The 26,368-nt window shown below is 35.1% G+C and overlaps 1 protein-coding gene across 1 annotated transcript in view; it reads right to left on the bottom strand.

Annotated features, from left to right (window-relative positions):
* Window positions 1-1,990: 1,990 nt before the first annotated feature.
* Ntn4 (netrin 4) overlaps window positions 1,991-26,368 on the bottom strand; it is a 106,785-nt gene continuing 82,407 nt past the window's right edge. Inside the window, exons 6-10 of the mRNA XM_027927904.2 lie at window positions 22,135-22,348; window positions 21,664-21,776; window positions 11,180-11,248; window positions 8,476-8,646; window positions 1,991-3,440 (exon numbers count right to left, since the gene is read on the bottom strand). Of these exons, the coding sequence (XP_027783705.1) occupies window positions 3,304-3,440; window positions 8,476-8,646; window positions 11,180-11,248; window positions 21,664-21,776; window positions 22,135-22,348 (704 nt within the window). The 3' untranslated portion in view covers window positions 1,991-3,303. The remainder of the gene's footprint in view (window positions 3,441-8,475; window positions 8,647-11,179; window positions 11,249-21,663; window positions 21,777-22,134; window positions 22,349-26,368) is intronic.

Here is a 26,368-nt window from a genome sequence, read left to right as displayed (position 1 = left end):
AATCATACAGTAAGCAACCTTTTCAGATTGGATTCTTCCACTCAGTAATGTGTATTTAAGTATCTTCCATGTACTTCATGGTTTGATAGTTAATTTCTTTCGCTCTAAATAATGATCTGTGACCTGGCTGTATCAGTTTATGTATCCATCCACTTTCTCAGGGACATTTTGGTTGCTTCTGAAGTTTGGCAATGATGAATAAAGGTGCTTAAATTAAAAGAAAAAGAAGATTCTAGTCACAGGACTGTTGTAGTCAGCTTTCCATTGCTGTGACAAATAACTGAGATAAACAAAGGAGGAAAGATTTGTTCTGGCTTCTGGTTTCAAAGGTTTTGGTTTTTGGTGTTTTGGCTATGTTACATGTGAGCCTGTGGTGAGGTAGAACATCAGCTGTAGTGCAGAGCTGCTCACCTCGTGGGGTCTGGAATGCAGAGATTGAGACAGGAAGGGGCTAGGGTCCCAATATCACAACCTCAGTGACCTAACTTCCTTCCACTAGGCCTCACCCCCTAAAGGTTCTATCATTTCCCAATAGTGCCAGAGGCTGGCAACCAAGCTATCAGCACATGGGCCTTTGGGGGACTTTTAAGAGTCAAATTATAACATTTGGTAAATGAGACTAAATTAAACTTTTAGTTGTGATTTTATTTGAATATACTTAAAAAAACCAATTGATTAAATTTTGTTGAAAGACTAAATTGTAAAATTAGTACATAGTAAGTGAAAGGAAGTCATTTTAGGAATAGATATATATAAAATAAAAAAAGGGAAAATCGCCTTACTTTTTCTTTTTATAGTGACAAATATTGCTATAATTTATCTTTCAGAATTTCTAAAGCACTGTATATAAAATAAATGTGATTTTTGTTTGGAAGTTAAGTATTGTTCTGAAATAGTTCTACTTTGTGTCTTATGGACATCTTTCTACTCTTAAAAAAGCCATTATTAAGGCTGGGATTGTAGCTCAGTGGTAGAGTGCTTGCCTTGAATGTGTGAGGTCCACTGGGTTAGATCTTTAGCACCACATAAAAATAAAGTAAAGGTATTGTGTTTGTCTACAACTAAAAACAGTATTTAAAAATAATAGCCATTATTTCTACTCTTCCTTTTAAAGGGAAATACTATATCAAATAAAGTAAAATGAAAAATATTTATATCTGATGCATTTAAAATATATCTCTTGATATGATATACTTACAAACAAGTTTTATAAGTTATTTCTAAATTATAACCCAACTGTATAATATTCCATTTACCAAGATGAGATTGGAATACACAAGAAGTTGACAGTCATGCTATAGTGAAAAAAAGATTTCATAGGAGTATGGACAATATGATTTCAATTATATAAAAGGTACATATATGCTTAAAAAACAGTTCACACATGAACACTAAAATACAACAATTAATGGAGGATGTTGTAATATAAGTATTTTTCAAATATGCTTTTTCTGTATTTTAAACAATGAACTTATATTACTTTAAAAATTAGTCAAAATAAATATAAAAATTATAATGTACCTTATTTTTTTTAAAAAAATTCATGTCCAAGGACTACAAAAACTAAACTTTACCTAAATTAGCTTCTACTGTGTTCCAAAACCTCAGAATAACAGAGTAGAAATACTGGGCCCCTTTGTTTTGCTCGCCCCTCCCTCCCTCCTTCCCTCCCTTCCTTCTTTCCTTCCTGTTTTGTTCCCAGGGGCACTTAACCACTGAGACTCATCCCAAGCCCTTTTTATTTTTTTATTTTGAGACAGGGTCTTACTAAGTTGCTTAGGGTCTTGCTAAATTGTTGAGGCTGGCCTTGAACTTGTGATCCTCCTGAACTTGTCTCAGTCTCTCATTTGGCTGGGATTACAGGCATGTGCCACTGCACCTGGCTTAATTTATTTTTTTTAATTTAAGGAATTAAATATAAGTTCCCGCAGTAAGAGAAGTTAATCTTTAGCATCATTGAAAGAGTTGATAAGGAAATGAGACCAAAAAATTGGGAGATCATATTCCTTTATTACATATATGAAATATAAAAACAAATTAACAAAGCAATATATATATATCTTTTGCAAGTCCACAGGACCTCAGGAAAACAATATGTTCTGTATGTGAATTTAATCTTATGGCACTGTGGTTCATGTTTTGTATATTCAAGTACAGAAGAAACTGTATGGATAGTGGTTATGCAGGGGTAAAAGATGAAAACTAATGAAAAACTGTAATTTGGTGAACTATCACATACATTGTGTTTAAAAATGTGTAAATATGATGACTCTACACTGTTAATAAAGACAAGGAGTAGAACTGTTTCATGTTCAGGCTTAAATACTAAACACAAAAATATAACAAACTCAGTGTCTACAATAATTTTTGAAGTGTATACAAGTGCATTGCAAATAAATGAGGCTTTTAAAATGTAAAAAGTCCATTTCCCCTTTATGAAAACATACTTCTACACTTAATGATTTCTTCCTTTTATTTTAAAGTCTTTTTGTTTAGTTTTTTAAAAAGTTTCACCACGGCCAGCATCTTGGAATCTAACCTCTAGCCCAAAGCTGAGACTTCATGCAAATGTGTACTCCTTTCAGGTTGTATCTTCACATAGATTCTCCAAGTGTTTGGAGTTAAATAGCACATCTTCATTATATAGGTCACTTCTTCCACGTGTAGTGGCAGTGCTTCTGTTTCAGCAGATTTTTTTTTTTTTTTTAAACAAGCCCTTTTCTTTTCTTCCTGTCAACACCAGTCTCCAAATTTTCACAATGCAAGTGGTAGTTGGTAAAGTGCTTTATACAAGGAAATACTATATACATGTGGAGAGGTTCCATTTGGCATCCCACAGACCTAAGTTCATACACTTCATACAAGGGAAGGCTCTTTTTTAAGAAATACCTTTCCTTATAGTAAGTGTGGGTGGGGATCCCTTAAAATCTCATGAATTACTTTAAGTAGCATCACTTGTAGGTAACACACCTGAAGTTGGGGGAGTCCTTATTAGAAGTCCTGCCCTTCATGGGTTACTGCTGAATATCATGCTGCTATTGAAACATCCTTGATAATCAGACTTTCAGAATCAGTCCATAGAAAATAGAAACCAGCATAGGGGGTTTCATTCCTCTTTACGAAACAAAACTCTATTTAAACATGGGCCCAGAACACATAGATTAGACAATGCCCACATATTTGAACATTTCTCCACATTTTGGCACTTTAAAAATTTTCCAGTTTTGTTTTTGAGGTTTCTTTTTCATTAAGTTTGTGTTTTGTACATAGACAAGTGCCATTGTGTGCTGTACACCTTTATTGTTACTTGCACTCCTTTTTTAAAATATCCATAACTTTTCTTCCGAGAGATGGTTTCCAGTGCTGGACAAAACTTTTCATATTCACCACTAATTTGCCCGTTCTTACATCCTCATGCCCAGCTACAAGGTACTCCAAACCTAAAATAACAAAATTAAGAATGATACAGTGTTAGACTTTATTGAAGGGGGAAATGTGACTTCATTAGTTTCATTTATTTGGGTTTTGCATATGCATGGTTGAAATAGGAAGTAATAGACAATAGTGGCTCCCATTTAACAAATATTTATTCTGTGCCAAGTGCTTTACATGGATTATCTCTTTTAATCTTGAAAACAACCTGTGGAGTGTGTGTGTGTGTGTGTGGTGTGTTTACAAATGAGAAAACTGAGGCTCAGCAAAGTTAAGAAACCTGTTTACTGGCAGCAGCAGTACCTTGACTCAAACCTAGGTCTGTCTGATACTAGAACCTGTGCTTCATACTGTACCACTCTCCATGGGACAGAAGTGAGGATTCTGTGGGACCTTAACAAACTGATATAAATCAGTATTTCTGTATATTAAGTATTCCAGCATATTAAGATGGAATTTAGGAAAATGAAGCAGGCATTCATTTAAAAAATTGGAAATAGCTATGGATTATACAAAATAACACATATGCCCTATATAAAGTTGATATGTTTTCTGAATATAGAGCATTTGTTTTGATACACTAAAAAATATATTGAAGCTTGAATAGATCTACAGCTGCCCATATAACTCAAAGTTCTTTTTAGACTTTAGATTAAAAATTATGGTTAACAAATTCACACAAAAATGATTGTTTAGTGTCATTACCTACATATTAATTTTAAAATGATAATCTCCATAGTAAATACTCATAATGAAATCAGTTTTGGTATTTAGAAACAATTTTTAAAAAAATTTTATAAGATTGGGCAAATAACTTTTTTTATAAGATAAAATTTTCCATTATAAGAGCCATATGCTTTAAAAATTAAATAAAATACTAATGTTAAAATTCAATCGAAAATGTCAATTTAAGCTATGGTTATATATTTATTATTCATTCACTTAAAGGACCTAGAAAAAATGTTTATAAGTAATGAATACCTGTAAACAAGCATGCTATGGTTTCTGATAACATATCTACTGAAAACAAAACAAGGCTTCTTGGAGAACAGCACATTCCAAGTCCAGGCAGACAGACATGAGGTAAGTATGAGACATATATTGTACTAAATACCAGGGAAACCTCCAAAGATTAGTAGGGAGCTTTCTTAGAGGATTCAGAAGCTCCAGAATGGATTGTAACAAATTATAACTTGTCAAGGTAGTGATAACATGAGCATCAAGAAACATAATAATTGTGCATATGGAAACACACTGAATTAATGAAAATCCCTAATTCCAATATTATGCTCAAAATAAGAGAAAGCCAGAGAGAAATTAATTTGGCATCTTTTGAGGCAGCTGTTAAAGCCATCCCTTATATTGGAAATTAAAAGGAAAGAACTCGGCTTTTATCCTGCCTTTGCAATAAGAACTGCATTTCATGATAATCTATTACCACAGCTTGGGAGAGAAAGTCCTCTCACTGAATGCTGGCTAATAAATGAAGAGAATTAGACAATTTAAAAAACATCAAACTTGAAAGTGCGGATTCATAAAGGGACATCAATTGGTGATAAAATCATTAAAAGAATGGTTAATGGAAAAGTGGATGTTTGTACAGTATCAATCAGTATTGCTTGATACTCAAGTGGAAAAATGGAATTGCCCATGGAGAGATCAGACTGTCCTTAGTGTAACCCAAGGTCAAGCTTAGTGACACCCATGTGGGTCACACAAGTTTTATATGCTTTCTGATAGGATTGGATATGATGTGACAACAACAGCTATAATTGATGCAAACCAAGGTGTTTATCTTGAATCAATCAAGCTTTTCATTAGGAGACAGGAGACAAAAGAACAAGCTAAATGCCACCACAAGGAACCACCCAGGCAAATGTAGAAGGTTGGATAATCTATAGGACACATGGCCTAGTTTCTTAAACCAATCATTAAAAAAAAGGAACCTATGCTTGAATAAGAGATTTGAGGTTCTGAAAAGCCAGATATAATGTGAGACTTTAGATTTCATATTGGAAGGACAAATCAGTTTCAAAGGATATTTAAGGATCAGTTGGGAAATAGGTTGATAGTCTGATCTCTTATCAGAACTTACCTATTTTTCATATTAGGTAATATGAAAATACACTGAAATTAAAGGTAATGATTATTAACTGAATAAAGCAGGTTATAGAATAGAGCATATTCTACTATTTCATTTAGGTTAAAAATACAGCACACACACAGAGAAAGATCTAGAAGGATTTGAACTAAGATATTAACAGAGGTGATCTTTGGGGGAGGGTAAGAAATGTGAAGTTTAGAAATTTTCCCTAAATTTCTGTACTATGCATACATTTTACCATTTCAATAATAATAAAACAAAAGATTATTAAACAAAATCAATTCTAAACTTAAAAATAGCTATAATGATGTTGGGGGGGGGTGGGAAATAGTGCCATAGAGAAAATAATGGCACAATAATTTAATGACACAATATTATTAAATAATGATATAATAGTACTGGAAAACATGTAGATTATACCGTAATTACATTCTTTAAGGGGTAACCTTAGCTTCTGCATGAAAAAGAATACCAATATTTAATTGATGTACTAGTTAAAATGTAATAGTCTTGATATTGTCTAATATCTATCTGGAATAATAAACTCTTTTTTAAAAATTACAATAAACAATTTTTTTTAAAACTCCAAGACTAAGTCTAGTATTTTAAATGAATTTATTTTGAAACTATAAAAAATACAGTTTACCATTAAAGTATAAATATAAATTAAACTAATATGATGATACTGATAAATCTTTAAGTTATAGAGTAACACCATACCAAAAATTAACATGCAAAACAATGTGATCTTTTTTTTTTAATATTTATTTTTTAGTTTTCGGTGGACACAACATCTTTGTATGTGGTGCTGAGGATTGAACCTGGGTGGCTCGCATGCCAGGCGAGCTCGATATCGCCTGAGCCACATCCCCAGCCCCACAATGTGATCTTTTATATCTCTTTTTAGCATTTGCATTTCATTTTTTTATCTTTATGCTTTGACATCTATTTTGCTGCAAGTTGGAAGGCACAAAATTTTATTTTATATCCACAGAAAAAGAAAATATACTTTAGTGCTAGTCTTGGTATTCTAAACTACATGATTGATGGATGAGTGAAGGTACACAAAAATTAAAAGGAATGATTTTTCAGAGGTATCCGATTAGATTACTCCTTTTCAGAGTAGCAAAGGGAGCAAGTTGACGTGCAAGGTTTCAGAATTTTCTTATCAGCTTTCTTTGGCTGTAGCAATTGAACTTGTAAAAATGGAAAAACAAAGTAAAATGAAAGAGTGTCTGGTTTTGCTTTGGCAAGTTCCAGTCTTTTCTTCAAAGAGAGTAAACATGTTTTCAAGAATTCTTTGAATAATTGCGCTTATGTTTTCAATTGTGATGAACCCAGTTGATTCTTTGACTGTTTGGCAGAAACCTGATTAGGAAGTACAGTGCACTTCCTGGAGGGTGGCTGAACCGGCAAAGCTTTTGTTTCAATGTCTTACTGAAAAACCAGCAGATTTATTTTTTATTTTTTTTATTTTGCTAATATAGTAGAAAAGTGCTTATAAGAAGAGCCCCTCAGCACAGATCACTGGGAAATAGAACTTAATAATGATTCTTTGTGTCCTGCATTCAAAATCTAAGATTCTCACTACTTCATCTTATCCTTAGGTATTATGTATTTTTTTCAGATTGAAATGCTTTCCCCCTTTTTCTTATTAAAATTTGAATGAAGTGGGCTGGGGTTGTAGCTCAGTGGAAGAGCGCTAGCCTAGCATGTGTGAGGCCCTCGGTTCAATCCTCAGCACCACATATAAATAAATAAATAAACTACCACTAAAAAACAAATATTTAAAAAAGTTTGAATTTAGATAAAATACTGAAGGGCTAAAAAGGACATGATAAATTAATTAATAATTGAGAAAAATTAGCATTTGTATCACTGCTTAGATTGTTTAGATTGAGGGGATACTTTATTACTGTTTTTTTGTTCTGTTTATCTGTTTCTTTCAAGTTTATTAATCAGAGACCACAAAGGACTCCTTATGAACATGACTGTGGGTTCCTGGCATATATGGAGAAGGAATTAGATCCAGAACATAAATTATGCACCTGTTTCAACACAGATGATGACTACATAAACAGGAAGACAGATGACATAAACAGGGAAACAGGACTTTTTTTTTTTTTGAGTTATTGTTTGTTTTACTAGAAACTACTGAGTATTATATTACCAATGTATAGGTACTAATAATAGGTACTAAAGATATTATGATCAAAAACCTAAATCCTGTCCTCAGATTTAATGAGGGAGACAGAGAACTAAGTAGCTTATGACAGTGTATAAAGAGTGCACATAAACAGTGTAGAGGTAAGAACTCCTTTGCTTACTGCTCATCTCCACCTCTGCCATACATTTTAATGTTCAAATCAAATTTCCCTCCCTTCCAAGTTTCTCTAAAATTCTATTTAAAAAAATTTCCCTGTTGTTTCTGATTTGAAACCAGAATGATCATTTAATGAAAACAACACGGTGAGAACTTGAGAGTTGTTTTCTGTCCAAGAGAAACAGATGCTTCTCATGCAATAGTAAAAATGAATTCAATATTATTTGCACAGATGGACTTTTGCATTTGAGCTTCCTTTGGCAACAGGTTCTAATGTAACAGGATCTAGTTTTCAGATAACATGCTAGTGGCAGATAAATTCATAAAAGTGCTTTCTATGCAACTGGCACCTGGAACCAATCTGAGACTTCTCTTTTAGGACAGAAAGTATTATATTGCTGGATTTTAAATATTTTACTTTTACAGAGCACATGGTAGATAAATGATTTTTTGATGTTGGTTCAAAAATTCCACCTGGATTTTCCCCAGAATTCAAATGGTGAAGAGGAGAGATGCCCTTGCTGAGTTTACTTAAGTTGTGGTTCAGAGGATGTAAGTCAAGCAGCAAATCAGCAGAGACATGGTAGATTTTAAGTTAGAAAGGTCTAATGCTCACCAGGATTAAGGATTGGACAAGTGCAACCTCTGTTCGTCCATGATTCTGGATATAATGTTCGCTTTCCTCGTAAAATCTTCAATTTAGTAGATTTTAAGACTTTTTTAATCTTCACATTGACCTCAGCATGAGAACCTTTATCGTGAGCTGATAAAATCTTTATTTTTAGCACTGTAACAACATAATTCCACAAGTCAAAATATAACAATTTCACATTATCTTTTGAAATTTGAACAATTTAAATATGCATTTCAGAGTAAGAAGGTGCATCAATGATCAGAATGTGGAAATTTGCTTTAAAAACCATCAGGTCCATTCATTTTTGCACTCATTTTATCTCATTCCTCTATATAAACTGTGTTCTCCCTTCTTGGGAACTTTTACCTTCTACTTCCTCCTATATCACTATACTAGGGGGATAGCAGCCATTTGTTTACTGCAGTTATAATCTTAAATACATTCAGCTATCAAATCTATATAGAAAGAAGAAACAGGAAGTTGAATTGTTATCCTGGTTTTTATTTGGATTCTGACTGTATTATACTTTCATGGTTGACCATATGTAATGTATGATAGAGAGGAAAATGTTACTGCTAGAATATATTTTACAGATTCAAAAGATTATATGATGATTATTATCTACTCTTTTTCCCTTGGTGTACAATGCAAGCAGACTGGAGAGTTATGGTTTAGATATGTGGTGTCCCTCAAAAGCTTACAATGTGAAACAATGCAAGAGGTTTGGAGGGTAAATGATTGGGTTATAGCCTTAACCTAATCAGCAAATTAATCCCTGATGGGATTAACTGAGTGGTAACTGGAGGCAGGTGTGGTGTGGCTGGAAGAAGTGGTTCATTGTGGGGGGGGCGTTGTCCACGAGGTATATATTTTATATCTGGAGAGTGGAGTGGAGACTCTCTCTGCTTTCTGATCACTATGTGAACTGCTTCCCTCTGCCATACTCTCCTGCCATGATATTCAGCCTCACCTTGAGCCCCAAAGAATGGAGCCAGCCTTCTATGGACTAAGACCTCTGAAACCATGAGTTCTCAAACTTTTCTTCCTCTACAATTGTTCTGGTGGGTCTTTTAGTCACAGCAGTAAAAAAGGTGACTAAAACATGGAGTTAGGGAAGCTGTCCCTCTACTGGAGAACTTCAGTATTTTAATAGTTTTTAAAACAATTTTAAAAGTGTATTTTAACTTAAGATTTTAAAAAAGTGCACATTTATGGAGTACCATGAGTTAATTCAATACATGTATATATCGTGTAATGTTCAAATCAGGGCAAGAAGATCTACTCAAACATTTATCATTTCTTTGTGGTGAAAACATTTGAAATACTTTAACTTCTCTGAAATACACTGTACAGTATGTATCATGATAGAGCTCTAGTATTTTGTTTGACTTTTGATTCCATTATGTCCCTCCATCTATAAAATGGATGGATCTGGGAATTAAGTAATGAAGTAAGTTGGAGTGGGGAAGAAAGTAGACCTAATGAACACTTGATGCAATTTTCTATTTCATTAGGAAAGTTCTTACTGGCTCATCTACATCATATTGGAAGACTGCGTATAAGGAGAGAAGCTTATCTTGGCTGATCCTATGTTCTGAGAATACAGTTGCCAGAGTCTTTACAGAATCATCAAAGTTTAGACTTCTAAAAGGTCTTAAGAACTCATCTAGTCTTGCAGGTTTTAAGAAATTAAGTGAGCTGCTCAAGTTCACATGACTGCTTGGCTAGACGTAGTGTCTGGACTTGCCTTGCTGAGTAAATGCATCAAGGGTGACTAGCATAGTGCCTGGCTCATGATAAATGCTCAGCGAATGTCCACCATTATTATTCTACTGGTCTTTAAGCTCAAATAGAGCAGTTGCCTTGTCTGTTCATTATTTTGCTCAACAAATATGTGATAAAGTAATAAATAAATGAAGTGTTTTTCAAATAAGCCAGAGAATGGGAAGGGAGAAACCATTTTTTTCCCCAAGTCTTTAGGTGTCATATAGTTAAGAAGACCAAGGTGCTTCACTCCCTCATTAAGAATATTCAAATCTCCTCAGTAGAAAGTTAAAACAGCCAGATCTATTCTGTTATTTAGCCAAATTGAGAGGTGAAGAGAGGGAAGTATGCATGTAATTATAGATAAGATTTATATGTTTGTTATCATTTACTTTTTAATCTTTTATGAGATTAAATACAATGTTATCAAGAATCTAAATACTTGGTTTCGGAAAGCATGACTTACAATTTTCTCTTCAGAGTACTACTGCATGTTTCAGGCCATATAAACTATAGAACAATAAAAAGCCTCATACACTGATCAAGAATATGTTGGTAAGATAAGATATGTTGGTAAATCTTAATATATTTAGCAATAAATGTGAAGCCATTTGGAATTTGAAGATAGTAAGTCTTTCCTCAGGGTAGTACCATTTTTCTTCTTCCGTATGATGTATTTTCATAGTATTTGCAAGGTAGAGATGTCTAGAGTATTCAGAGAAGCTGGCAAAGAGACCTAGGTGGATAGCTAGTCTCAGTGTATCACTAAAATATATCATCTTTCTCTTCCCTACCATTTCCTAAGCATCTACTATGTGCTTGGTAATGTGCTCATGTCATCTGCCAGGCCTCCCATTTCCTTAAAAATTCTCTGTACTAGGTTTGAAAAGGTTCTTAGCACATTTGAGAACTTCAAACTCACCGTATGAATATTTCATTCCACAGAATGCCTTGGAGTTTCCTAACACCTGTTCCTTACATTCACATTTACCTATAGAAAGTAAGTGGAAAATGGCATTAGTTATTGAGAGAAAGAGAGAGAGAGAGAGAGAGGTGTGTGTGTGTGTGTGTGTGTGTGTGTGTGTGTGTGTGTGTATGCGTATCAGCAAATAAATCCAGGAAACACACCCTTTAAACCTTGAGTGATTCATGCAACATAACCCATAAATACTAAGCAACCATGAAATAGTCTCTTTCTGAATTGAATGAGTTATCATCCAATAAAGTATTTTCCTAAGAAAATATAGAAGGTAGAAACAGTGTCATATTTCAGTACTTGTAACTGGTGCTATGGTAAATATATTAATATCAATATGTTAATATTCCATGTCCAGTGGTAATATTCTGTATTCATGAAAGGGAACAATTAAATGGATAACCTATAGAAAAAACAATTTTCTATAATTAATGTTCATGACCACAAAAGTCAAATAAAATTATTGGATAGTCCATTAAAGGTAATACCATCCAATTTAAAAAGTATTAATTTAACACCTGTGATATGCAAATCCTGATATAACCTTCAGATATATCAGCATATAAAGATGAGCAAGATACAATCCTTGCCTTAATGATTACAACTCAGTGAAGTGAATAAAGCAAGTGTATAAAAAGCAGTAAGTGGTCTATGAGAGGCATAGTCTGCTTGAGTGGGTCACATATGTCTGGGAAAGTGGGAAAAGGTTTTGTGTCTGAAGAAGAATTTGAAATGGACTTTGAAGAAAAAGTGGGATATTTTCTCACAACAGCTAAAATTATTACAATTCTAATGTGTGAGAGAAATGCCATGCTATGTAGAATTTTCAAAGTACTCTGTACGAGACCCATATAGAGCATGTGCATACTCATTATCTGTTTGTATTCTCTTTAGAGTGATCCTGGAGGACAATGATTATGTCCTATTCATCTTTATATTCCTAGATCCTAGAAAGGATATGATTTTCAATCTTAACTGATTTAATGATTAGATATAGTTGCCCCCTTTTCTCTCCCCTTCTCTCCTGCTGTCATGAACTTCATAAGTTATTAGCACTGAGTGGTGATAGCAGCTAACTCTTGATGTGGCGTGCTTATGCCAGGTACTTTCCTTATTGTTTCAGTGCTGGAGATTGAACCCAGGGCCTGGTGCATGGTAGACAAGCACTCCACCACTGAGCTATACCCCCCCCCCCCACACTCTACTAGGCACTATTTTGTTTTACATTTATTTATTCACTTAATAGTTTAACAGGTAGAAATTTGATAAGAATATAGGGATAAAAGAGTTAGCAAAGAAATGTAAGCGTAAAAGGATAGAGTGTTTGTGGAAGGGTCAGTGGTCCTATTTATTCTAAGTACTGGCTGAGTTGAGAATAGTAGTAGAGGCGTGAGGGAAGGCCCTGATTGACATCCAATTAGGCCCTGATTTTAACTTGTTAGATACAGAGGATCTGTTTAGAGAGGTTAAATGAATTAAAAAAATACATATATATGAAAACTAATCTGATATTACTTCCTCAGAAGTATTGGAAGGGAGAGGAAATGGAGGCAGGAATCAATTAAAAATTAGTGAAAGCAATTATAACAATAACATCAATAACTAATTTGAGTGCCAACTATAAGTCATAAATATGTGAGGAACTTTACCTGTATGATCTAATTACTTAATATTTATGCCTATTTATGGAAGTAGGCATTAATGAATTAAGACTATGAAGGCTCGAAGTAGTTAATCAGCTTGTCCCAGGCAGGATAGCTAACAAGTAGAAAAGCCAGATTTTAAGCCTCAGTTGGGGAGAATCTAAAACTCTGATCTTTTCACTATATTGTCCCTCTAAGTCCTATGTAATGTGGGTCTAACTAGAGAGGTGGCTATGGGTCACAAAAGGAAGAAGCATCAAGGATGCTGCAGAATTGGGGTTTGCAAATCTTGACAATGGGTTGGATGAGGGCCAGGGAAAAGGAAGAAAAAAAAAAAAAAAAAAAAAAAAACTTCAGGGCCTGGTAGTATAGTTTAGGGGTAGAGCTCTTGGCTAGAATGTGTACTGCCCAGGGTTCAATCCCCAGTACAAGGAAGAGGAAGGAGGCAAGGGTAAGAAGAATTTCATTAAATGAAGCTTTCAGCTAAGGTAAAAGGGAATTGTAGTATCAACAGAACTGGGGAAATTAGAATTTCAAGGGACTTTAATTCAAAGGTTTATGTAACAGTTTCCTGACTTATTGAAAGAATGTGGAATAGCTCACAGAAGGGGGAAACAGAACTCAGAAAGATCAGGAATCAGAAAAGCACTGGAGATCCAGTCAGTATGGACTCCTGGGTATTCTCTTATAGCTTCATCATTGGCTTTATGAAGTCTAACCACTTTCAGCTTTGCCACTTTTAGGTCTAGACTTAAATTCCAGAGAGAGAACATCTGATTGGCTTCTCCAAGACAGACGTAGAAAGGGCTGCTTCCCATAGGAAAACTGTGTGGAGCTGTCCCCCCAAATAGCAGGAAACAAAGGAAAATGGATCTGGCCAGATAGAAGCAGCAGAGGTCTAGTACAAGGGGGAATATAATGAATTAGAGATTTGAAAGGTAGAAGTGAGAGGATGATTCTGGTGAAACCAGGTAGATTGAGTGACGTGGAAAACATTGGCCTGTCCACTGTGGCTAAAGCTGCCAACAAAATCAGAGAATGAGTTTACAAGTGGAAAATCACGGTGGAATGAAATAGTGGAAAAGAGAAGTCAAAGGTGCTCAAATCAGCTACTGTGATCTGTTAAATAATATTGCTTATAATCTCAACATAGCAGAGTTTTACTCATGCACAAGTTGTAGTAACCTAAGTGAAATAGCTCATGGCCTTCTATAAATCTACCAAAACAGGAAAGTATAGTAACTACCACGAAATAAAAACCTAATGGAGGGTTGGGGGTGTAGCTCAGTGGTAGAGCACCTGTCTAGTGTGTGTGAGGCCCTGGGTTCCATCTTCAGAACTGCATAAATAAAAAATATATATAAAATAATTTGGTGTGAAACTCCAAATGGCATATACTATTCCTCAATGCAATGCTCTCCTCTTTAGTCTTTCAGCCTTTTACAATTATTTGAAGGTCTTTGTCTGCCTAATAATACTCCTTTTTCATATGCTTAGAGCTCAAACATTAAAATTTGTTGGTCAGGCTTCAGCCCAGACATATTTTCCGAATGTGAATCTGGAAGGAAAGAAAAACCTGTTTAGTTTCAAAATGTTGTAGTAACTAGGTTACTAGATGGAGTCTTGCAAAGTTGACCAGTCTGGCCTTGAATTTGTGATTTCCCCCTACCTTAGCTTCCTGAGTTGGTGGGATTATAGGTATGTGCCACTGTACCCAGCACCAATATGATTTTTAAAAATTAAATTAACCTAGTTACTAGAACATTTTGAAAAATGAGCATTATTTACAAGTCCATGGCACTATTTAAAACCAGTTTTGGTATTAGGAAGTGAAATTTTATATCTGGTGATCTTTACCTCACAAGAAGTGGTAGAAATTAAGGGTATTAAGGGACTGAAGATGTCATGCAGTGGGAGAGCACTTGCCTAGCATATGCAGGCCTTGGGTTTTGTCCCCAGCACCACCAAAAAGAAACAAGAAAAAAGAAAGGGAAGAAAGAACTTAAGAAGTAAGGGTATTTTGTTGGAATAGTGCCTTATACTTCTAGTTGAAAGTTTTTTATGGAAATTTATGGTAGATTGTAGGCATGCAGGCACCTAAAGACTTTTTAAATTAAGTGATTAAGAAAAAAGTGCCAGGATCACTATCACTATCCTATACCCAGTGGGAATGTTGCTGTTTAACAGGAAACTGAACAAAGTCTCCCTGCACCTGGGGCTCATATGGATGAATCCTACAGGCTCTCTGGGGACATCACAGACCTAACAGCTGTGGTGGACATGAGGGTCTGGAGTCATTCTGGTGCCAGCCACTTTATGTGCTAGAACATGTACTTAATTGCTCAAATGTAGGGATTTAAAAACAACAACAAAACTTTTTCTTGACGATCTCTAATCTAATTTCATTATATTATATAAAACTCTCTGAAAACAAGGAAGGCAGCCCAGATCTGTTTCGGGGTTACTTCCAAGACTAGATACATAATAATAAGCTCCCTAATAACAAGCATCATGGGCTCAGTGAATGTCTGATAGTCCTAAAGACGTGATTATTACAAATTTGACCTAGCAGACCAAGTTGAGAATTATAAAAAAGTCACTGTATTAGAAAAGATAATGAAAACTTGTAAAAGTGACTATTAAAGTTGTAAAATTCAGACTATGTAACACTAAGGCAAAAAAATTTCATAGGAAAGATTTGTTTTCTTTTCCAGATGCTTAAAAGATAAATGTGGCAACTTCATATAATCTTATCTTTCTCACCTTCTTTCTTGTTAAATTAGATTAGAGATCATCAAATTAAAATGAAACCATTAGGAAAATTATTATAATATTAAGTTAGGTAAAAGAACCAGACATGCAAATATTAGTGTTTCTCAAATTTGGGTGGTTTCTTCCTGATCTAAAATATAGATTAGAGGATGGATCAGAATAGAGGTGTGGATATATGGATAAGTGACTATTCAAACCTTTCTGTATGTTTGAACATTTTCATAAAAAAAATTGGGGGAAATTATTATAGACAATCAATACAGTTTTGTAAGTTCATACTTGAATACATCCTCAACAATGTTAGACAAAAGGGAAAACAGCCTGTGTCAAAAACCAGATGACTATTGCTGAGGATTAGAAATGAATGAATGTGCCAAGCAGGAGAGGCCTGATATCTTAGCTCTTTCAGATCTGGTTTTAGAATCAGGCAGCTGTGATCAGGAGTTCAGATCCTGAGGGGTTAAGGGGACAAAGAAGGGACAACAGTGAGGATCACCTTTTAGAGACAGATTGGATAAGTTTCTCGTTGCCAAAGGAAGGAGGGAGCTTGGGGAAAAAGCCACAACCAAAAACTAAAACCAAATGATGGTTGTTCATGAGCTGGGATTTTTGTTTTTAGCAAGCTGCAGACATAGGTAAGCTGGCAGGGTTGGCTTCCAGGCATGAGACCTGTGCAGTTACACAGGGCCTTGGGCTGAGAAAGGCTTTGTGCTTGATGGAAAGCTCTGTGGTGGCACTTTGACATTCTTTGCCATTTTTGAACAAGAAGCTTTCCATTTTGACTAGCACCAGGCCCTGCAAACTCGCTAGTTCTGGAAGTAACCCAGAAACAGATTAAGGTTGCCTTCTTTGTTTTGAAAGAGCTGATATAATATAATGAAATTAGATTAGAGATCATCAAGAAAAAGTTGTTTTGTGTGTTTTTATTTTTTAAATCCCTACATTTGATCAATGAAGTATAGGTTCTAGGTAACTCAGTGGGTTAACAAGGAATTCTTAATGGGAATTATAGAAAATTTAAAACTGAATCATAATGAAAACACTGTCTATAAAATCTAGTAGGATTCAGCAAAAGAGAGCTTATTAGGAAATTTATAACCTTAAAAAAGCTTGTTAAAAAATTATTAAAATAAATAAGTTAATCATTGAACCAACAAAGCTAGAAAAGAAAACAATAAGATCAGAAATTAGTAAAATAAAGAAAAATTAAATAGATTCAGTCAACTTAATAAAAAGTTGTTCTTTGAAAAGCAAATTAAGATCAGTAATGTTATACCATCAACCACAAATATATGAAAAAAATGTTCAACATCTCTAGCAATTAGAGAAATGAAAATCAAAACTACTCTAAGATTTCATCTCACTCCAGAATGGCAGCTATCAAGAATACAAACAACAATAAGTGTTGGCGAGGATGTGGGGGAAAAGGCACACTCATACATTGCTGGTAGAACTGCAAATTGGTGTACCCAATATGGAAAGCATTATGGAGAATTCTTGGAAAACTGGGAATAGAACCACCATTTGACCTAGCTATCCCACTCCTTGGTCTATACCCAAAGGACTTAAAAACAGCATACTACAGGGACACAGCCACATCAATGTTTATAGCATGACAATTCACAATAGCTAAACTGTGGAACCAACCTAGACGCCCTTCAGTAGAAAATGTGGTATATATACAAAATGGAATATCATTCGGCATTAAAAGAGAATAAAATCATGGTATTTACAGGTAAATGGATGGAGTTGGAGAATATAATGCCAACTGAAGTTAGCAAATCCCAAAAAAACACATGCCAAATGTTTTTTCTGATTCAAGGATGCTGATTCATAATGGGGTTGGGGTTGGGGGAGCAGGGGAGGATTAGATGAACTCTAGATAGGACAAAGTGAGGGAGGGGAAAGGAGGGGGCATAAGGGTAGGAAAGAAGGTGGAAGGAGATGGATATCACTATCCTAAGTACATATATGAAGACATGAATGGTGTGACTCTACTTTGGTACAATGTGAAAAATTGTGCTCTATATGTGTAGTATGAATTGTAATGCATTCTGTAGTCATATATAACATAAAAATTAAAAAAAAAGATCAGTAAAGTCAATTAAGACAATAAGAACAAAATACAGAAATAAGGTTAAGGACTAAAAGGAAAACTAACTGCAAATTGAGTAGAAAGTTAAAAACTTATAAGTGAATACTATGTTTAACTTTATACCAATAAGTTTTTTTATTTTTTGTTTTTGTATAGGTATTTCTCAGCCCTTTTTAGTTTTTGAGATGGAGTCTTGCAAAGTTGCTATCTGGCCTTGAATTTGTGATCCCTCTGCATTAAACTCTTGAGTCTCTGGAATTATAGGCATGTGCCACTGTGCCCAGCATCAATAAGATTTTTAAAATTAAATAAAATTGATAATTTTATAGAAAACTTTAAGTATTAAAACCAACTCAATATTAAAATAATTAATAACCATTGAAGATAATCAATCAGTAATTAAATATTTTCTTCTACTCACAAACACCATGTCAAGATGGTTTTGTAAATAAGTTTTAACAAACATTCAAGCAGATAATTCTAGTCATGCACTGTATAATGACGTCTCTGTCAATGAAGGATTGCAAACACTCTGCTGGTCCCATAAAATTATACCACTAAGTCATAGCTATCTTAGTTTACGTAAGTACATTTTATGATGTTTGCACAACAATGCAATTTCTCACAACATATCCTTGTAATTAAGTGACACATGACTGTATTTCAATATAAATTATTGCAGATAATAGATAAAAATAATGGTAGAAGGATCTTCTAACTTATCCAGATATATGATACCATAAGTTATAGGCCAACAATCAATTATAAACATAGAAAAATTCTAAACAAATAAACAAACTAAAAAACCAAAAAATCCTTGCAATATATGTATGAATAAAAATATATCATGACCAAAGGGCTTATCCTAAGACTGAAAGAATAGCTTGATATAGGAAAAAATCTTTTTTTTTTAAATTTGCATTTAACCTAATTTTATTCATGCTTGCCTTGGGATGGGGAATAGACCATTTGGTAAAAACAAAAACTGTCTTATCATATGCAACTTTTAAACTACAATAATTATGTATCTTAATTACTTCCATGCACACAAGTCTAACATTACAGTATTTTAAAAAAAATAAACAATTAAGACTTCTAGGAACATTTTATAATAAAGTAATTCCTAATTTTTCTTTGTAGATAGATCAAGTACCTCCAAAATACACATTCCTATAGGAAAAATCTTATTTTTAAACCTCGTATTAGTAGATTACAAGAGAAAAACCATATGGTTTTCTCAAAGGATACAGAAAAGACAGCCAAATACAAAACTCACTAATAATAAAATTAGGAATAGAAGAGAATGACTTTTTCTGATAAAGGCAGCATATCAAAAATCACCATCAAATATGTTGGAGAAATTTTCAAAATGTTTGCATCAAATTTGGGAAAATATTATACTGGAGGCACTACCCAGTGCAATAAGGCAAGGGAAAAAATGAGGTGTATGAACTAAAAGTGAGACAACTGTCCATATTTACTAATGATATGATGGTCTACATTTAAACATCCAAGATAAACTATAAACCACTGGGATTAGTAAACAGGTTCATTAAGATTGTTGGATACAAGATCAAAATCCAAAAAATAAATGATACTCCTTTATATCATTAATAATAATTTAGGCTGGGTGCGGCGGTGCATGCCTATAATCCCAGCAGCTCAGGTGGCTGAGGCAGGACTATTTTGAGTTCAAAGACCTCAGCAATGGTGAGGCACTAAGCAACTCAGTGAGACCTTGTTTCAAAATAAAATACAAAATAGGGCTGGGGATGCGGCTTAGTGGTCGAGTGCCCCTGAGTTCAATCCCTGGTACCACCCAAAATATTAATAATATTTTGTAAGTTCAAGTAAATAACAATTTCTCAATAGCAGTTAAATCTAAAATATATTTAGGAGTAAATTTAATAAAAGATATGCAAAGCCTTTTTGGAGAAAAGTGACAAAATGTTACTGAAAGGCCTTATAGAAGACCTTAATACATAGAAAGATACATTAACATTGGGATCTCCTTAATATTATAAAAATGTCAGTGAAATTGCAATCGGAATCTCAACAGAGATTTTTGTAGGGCTTAATAAGCTCAATTGGAATTTCACAGGAAAAAGCAACAAACCAGCAGCTAAAATATTTTCAAGAGAGAAAAACAAAATGAGGGAGTTTCAAGAATCAGGGCTCCTTATAAAGCTGTAACAAGGCATTGTGGTACTTGGCTTATGAAACATGATAGACAATATATGGATTTATACATATATGAAACAATACAGGAGGTGGCATTACAAACAATGGCTCCAGCTTCTCCCATGACCATGTCTTAGACATTTTCATTATCATTCTCAGTTTTAATTTCAAGCATCCCCTTCTTAGATGACCTCTACATCCTATCCTTTAGCATGCTTCCAGCACCAACAATCCTTTGAAACCCTTCAATCTCTTGACCCAACCTCTTTTCACCCTCATATCCTTTCTTATCCAGCTTGTATTCCATGAGTAATCATAGCCCTCTGTTGCTTCATTCTTGCTTGGAAAAACCTCAACCCAGATTAAATCCAATTTTTTTTGCTTATGCCTGCATCCACAATGCTGAATATGACAAAGGAAAAGATCATCTGTGCCAACTGGTGTTATCTCAAATGCCATATCACAGGTCGAAACCCTCTAAAGAGGTCTGGGGCTGTAGCTCAGTGGCAGAGTGCTTGCCTAGCATGTGTGAGGCACTGGGTTCAATCCTCAGCACCACATATAAATAAATAAAAATAAATAAAGGTTCATCCATAACTAAAAATAAAACACCCCTCCAAAGGTTTTGGCCTTACTCCAGGTAAAAGCCCAAATCCTTCCAGTTGCCTATATAATCTCCACTCTCTCTCTTTTACTATCCTCCTGGCGTTCTCTGCTCCAGCCACACTGGCTTCCTGGTCCACATTTGAAACTGTGTTAAATGAGCAATTTGGTGCTAAATAAAATCACTTGATTTTCTATAAGAGAAGACTGAGACAGGATGAACACAGAAAGGAAGTATGGACATCATTATCCAAAGTACATGTATGAAGACACTAATTGGGTGTCAACCTACTTTATATACAAACAGAGATATGAAAAATTGTGATATATATATATATATATATATATATATATATATATATATATATATAAAATAAGAATTGTAATGCATTCTACTGTCGTGTATTTAAAAAATAAAATCAATTAAAAAAAAAGAAAAGAAATCCTACAACCAGGAAAAAAAAAACAAACCTATGTCACAGCAAGCTCGTGAAAAGAAGGAATGGAAAAATATCATAGGACAATTAAGTCAGAGGATATAGTATAGATTTGACAAACTTAAAGAATCAGAATAGACAACAAAAATCATTTTTCATATTTAATTAACAGTAATTTTATTTATGTTATTACTTGGCTTATATTTACCTTGTAAAATTACTTTTGTTTTACAGTTGTAAAAAGACTATAAATATAAGGATTTCACATGTAGCTTTTGCTTTGAACATATTAGACTAGTCTGTAAGAATACTTTTTCCTTTAAATGGATCTGTATACATTTCCAGATCTATTCAGTTATGCCTTAACTATGTAGAACATTAGGCTGTAGAGGGAAATACCCCAAAATCTTCACAGTGTGATAATGAGACCTAGGATGATTTTTTCCCATTTACTCTGATGTTTTACATTTTCCACATTTTCTGTACTAACTAGATATGTTATCCTAACAGAAAATAAACAGGTTTGTTAAAATACCTCTCAGAAAAATTTCAGTTTCATACTATGGGAATCATTGCTGTATTAAACCATAAAACTAAAGAGCTCTCTTCACAGGATCCAAAAGCTGTCCCTGGTTTGTTACATTCATGATTACTCAAAACCAGACCTGAAAATATGATATCAAGTTATATCTGTCTCACCTGAGTGTCGAAGTGCAGAAAATCCTTGCTCATCCTCCCACTCCCAGGTTGGCTCGCTCTTATTATACATGGAATGGAAGTCAGGAACTTCATGATACCAGTCTATGTCTGTGCTGCTTAATAAAACAGAGAACAATGAAGAACTTATGAAGCAATTTTTTAGAACTTGAGTGGAAATGAATCTATACATAGAGATTCCAACCTTATCATTGTCTTTCCATACTCTCACTTTCTAGGATGCAAAAGTGTTTTAAGAAACTATAGTGAAGAATAATTTATCTTGCAAAATGGACTAGATGATCTCTAGTCTTGCAAGAATAAATTACTTGGCTCTGCAATGTGACCAAAATTCTTTAAATATATGTGCAAATATATCTTTGCTAATGGCATCCAAGATTTTCCAGATCACTACCAGATCTTTGAAAGAATCTGAAATACACATAGATGAGAGCAAGTGCCATGCACATTCACCTGCTGATGCAGTCCCCTGTGAGAGGGTCGCAGCTTCCCGCGCAGTCACAAGGTCTGCAGCCGTAGGCTCCGAAGCCCCAGTATCCCACCATACACCTGTCACAGTGTGGCCCTGCCACCCCAGGCTTGCAAGGGCAGTCACCATTGCTGGGATCACAGAAGGTCACTGAGCTGAAAGGAAGGATAGCTGATCCAACTGGATGGCAGGAACACACTACAACAAAGAGGACACAGAGGACTGATGAGTGACCGATGATCATCTGTAGATTAGGCTCAGCAATTCCAAAATGGCTTCCCTTCACTATACCTCACCTTTCTGAGACTCCTCCTTTAGTCAGTCGGTGTGTGCTCAGAGAATGAGAATTAATTAAATTATAGCTAAGCAAGATAAAATCAGAAAAGCATGTCAGCTGCAAAAAGAACATAATTTATTCTAAAATTGAAGTCATTAAATAAGAATGCTGTTTGGTTGCGGTGATGAGGATGAACCAGCAAAGGAGATAGAAGGAGCATTTCAAATCATATACAGAAGGAGTTATATGATGTTTTGGAAGCCAAACAAAGTTAAGCCTCAACTGTGTCAAATGCTGATAGATCAAAGATGAGGAAGGGGAATGGATTGTTGCATTTAGCAACATGAAGGCCATTGATATCTTTCATAGGAACCATTTCAGCATAACAGTGAGTCAGGAATATAATTAAAGAGGACTCAGAAGAGAATGGGAATGGAGGATTCTGAGCATGATAACAGATCTTTTGGCACAGAAATAAGGTGGTATCTAAAGCTGGGTAGGGATACAAACTCAAGTGGAAGAGTAGGATTTTGTTTGTTTTGTTTTAAAATGGGAGAAATCACAGCATATGTGATGTTTGACATTGATGGGAATGATCCAGTAGAAAGGGGAAAACTGATAACGAAAAGAGAGATGGGAGAATTGTTGGAGGGATGCTTGAGTAGAGAAGGAGGGACAGGATCTGAAGTAGAAGAGGTGCTGGTCTCAGGCAGGAGCATGATCAGTTCACAGACACAGGTGGAAGGCAGAGCACATAATCACAGGGGTGGCAGCTGGTGGGACTTTTCTTCTGATGGCTTGGTTTTGGGATAAAGTAGGAAGCAAGGTCACCATCAGGTGAGAGAGATGATGGAAATATGAAGAGTGGGAGAGTGAGAGACTTAGGAAGTGAAGTATAATTAGTTGTCAGGCAGCAGGCAGTAAGGCCTTCAAGGTTAGTGGACATGAATTTACAGTGTCACCAGATAAAATAGGTGAGTTGTCCAGACTCATAGCAGAGAAGGTTTGGGTTTGGTGATGGAGGAAAGTTGGGTTTAACCTGGGTGGGGTTAAATCTAGCTCCTCAGAGTAAAATCTGTATTCAGACAATTCTGCAAATCCTTCTCCTCAACCCTCTCCTACTCCCAGAATTACCTTCTGCTCACAGATTGACAATCCACAGTATTTCTTTTCTGCTGGGATAGCAGAAATAATACACACACACACACACACACACACACACACGTATATAAATAAAATATCTCTGTGCTTATTGAGTTCATCACAAATTCATGTACCTTAACTTCAGGTGGGTCCCCTAAGTAATACTCATCAACTCTACTCAATTTTACCTAATTTTGATTTTTTTTAGTTGTTACATGGACACAATACCTTTATTTTATTTATTTTATTTTTATGTGGTGCTGAGGATTGAACCCAGTGCCTCCTCACTTGTGAGAGGCAAGTGCTACACCACTGAGCCACAACTCCAGCCCCCAGAACCCCCATCTATTTTTTTTCTTTAATATTCCATTCACTCTTCCCACTTAGTCTGATGATTCTGGTGCATTAACAAGGTCCTCTAGATGATGTTTACTTTACCTTAAAAATCTCTTTATTTTCATCTTTTCACTCCTTCCTCCAAAGATCAAATGAGAAATGCTGGGAGGGATTGCAGCTAATGATGCTGCTGCCCACTAGTCTGTGATTTTAGTAAAAAAATTTAACTGTCCTGAAACTTGGTTTCTTTTTTTGTTTCCAGAGATTGAACCCAGAGGTACTTAACCATCAAACCACACCTTTAGCTCTTTAAAAAAAAAATTTATTTTTATTTTTTTAATTTTGAGACAGGGTCTCACCAAGTTGCTGATGCTGGCTTTGAAATTGAGATCCTCCTGTATCAGCCTCCTGAGTCTTTTGAATTGCATGTGTGCACCACTCTGCCTCATGAACATTGGTTTCTTTACTGTGATAGTTACATCTTATGGAGATTTCATGACGTTGAAGTTTTATTTTTTGGTACCAGGGATGAACTCAGGGGCACTAGACCACTTAGCCACATCCCCAGTCCTATTTTGTATTTGTTTAGAGACAGGATCTCACTTAATTGTTTAGCACCTCACTTTTGCTGAGACTGGCTTTGAACTCAAAATCCTCCTGCCTCAGCCTCCAGAGCTGCTGAGATTACAGGTCTGTGCCACCATGCCCAGCTAGGTTGAAGTTCTTTTAAATGAAACTGCATCAGCAAGGCATATAACACGGTGTCTGGTATGGAATAGGTCAATTCTCTGCCGTATCTTTGGAACTTCATTTACTAGTTATTTTGTTATTAAAATGTCAGCTTGTCTTCATTTCCCCACTACCCAACTGTATGACCTTTGGCAAATCACCTAGCCTCCCATCCCATTTCCTTGTCTGTAAAAATGGAAATAAAAATATGTCTATCTTCATAAAGCTGTAAGAAAGAAGAACAGGTATACACAGCTGGTAGTGTGGTGTCTGGCAAATAGAATTTATCAGTAGTAAATTAACTAATTAGTGCAAAAGAGATTCTTATAGAGGTATGGGATCTGTATTTGTGTGAGATATGGTTCTAGCTCCCAAGGAACTCATGGTCTTGTGGGGGAAGCAGAAAACTATGCTAGAACTTCCATACGCTAAATAGAGGTACGCTTAAGGCGCTGTGGGAGCACAGCCAAGCCATCAGAGGGAATCCTGAGGACACACAGAGAGGGGTGTTGGATCATGAACCAGATCTAACAGACAAAAAAGGAGTTTTGTCTGAGTTGAAAAGGTGGGGAAGGTAGGAAGCTGCTCATTCTGGCTTTACTCATTGTGCTTTCAAAAAAAATCATAGTTAATTGTGATTAAACACCATAAAATTTATCATCTTAGTCATTTTTAGGTATACAGTTCACCCCATTGTGTTTCATGTTTCTGTGTGATGGTGAAACTCTCACTGACTTGTGGACCCTGGGTGCCCTTGGCCTTGCCTGCGATGCTTTTCCCATCTTGTCCATCCAGATCCTGACATGTTTTCTTGTCCTGCTCCTCCAGTTATCCACTCTCTCCTCTATGCTGCCTCTGTTCTTTGTATATATTTCTAATTTTTGTGTATCACAATTCATTGTTTTTATTTGTTAATATACCTGTGGTCCTTAGAACTAGGCTCTGAATCACTGACAGAGGAGTCTTCTTCTTTTTCTTCTCATATTTATTGGGAAAAAAACTAATTACAATAATATGCAAAATTAGATTTATTGTGTTTTAAAGGTATAAGATGTATCTCTGTTACAGTTGGAGGTTTGGGAGGGAGAAAGGAATGGATGATGTCAGTATTTAGGGAAGAGATATAAGAATATACCCCTTGTGAAAAATGTAAGTGCTTATCACAAAACATACACTTCATAATGTTCTTTACATCAGGTGGATAAGATAATTTACCCAGAAAATTTGTTAACTCAAATATCCTGGTTTTCTAAGGAGATCATGAAACAAAAAAAGGGCTTTGCGCAGATTCAACAGAAAACAAAGTTGACCAAGCACTGTGCTGATGTTGTCCCATTTAGCTAGCCAGTTGGTAGAATGTTGATTACATTAGACACTTTTCACTGTGGAAGGATCAGATATATGCCACTGCAAGAGAATGTGGCCTCAATTTACAGTTTTTTTTTTAATCTACAAATATGTTTATATCATCACACTACCCATCTTAGATTTTCTGAATACTTTTATCATTGTTTTCTATATATAGAAATATAATATAATGTTACATTTGTCCCCAAAATTGATTTTCCAATTAAATTTGTAGATAGTCAATTGAAATGACAGGGGGATCTTTATCTTCTTATTTTTGTTTTTGAGGTTTAGAACAGTGTCCAGTACATAGTAGATGCTCAAATAAGCATTTCTGGAATTGACCTGAAGCACATTCCAGGCCGTGGGAATCATGGCCTGTGTGG

The sequence above is a fragment of the Marmota flaviventris genome, chromosome 3, assembly GCF_047511675.1.
Source record: "Marmota flaviventris isolate mMarFla1 chromosome 3, mMarFla1.hap1, whole genome shotgun sequence".
Taxonomy (NCBI): Eukaryota; Metazoa; Chordata; class Mammalia; order Rodentia; family Sciuridae; genus Marmota; species Marmota flaviventris.
This window is presented reverse-complemented; position numbering and strand designations above follow the sequence as displayed.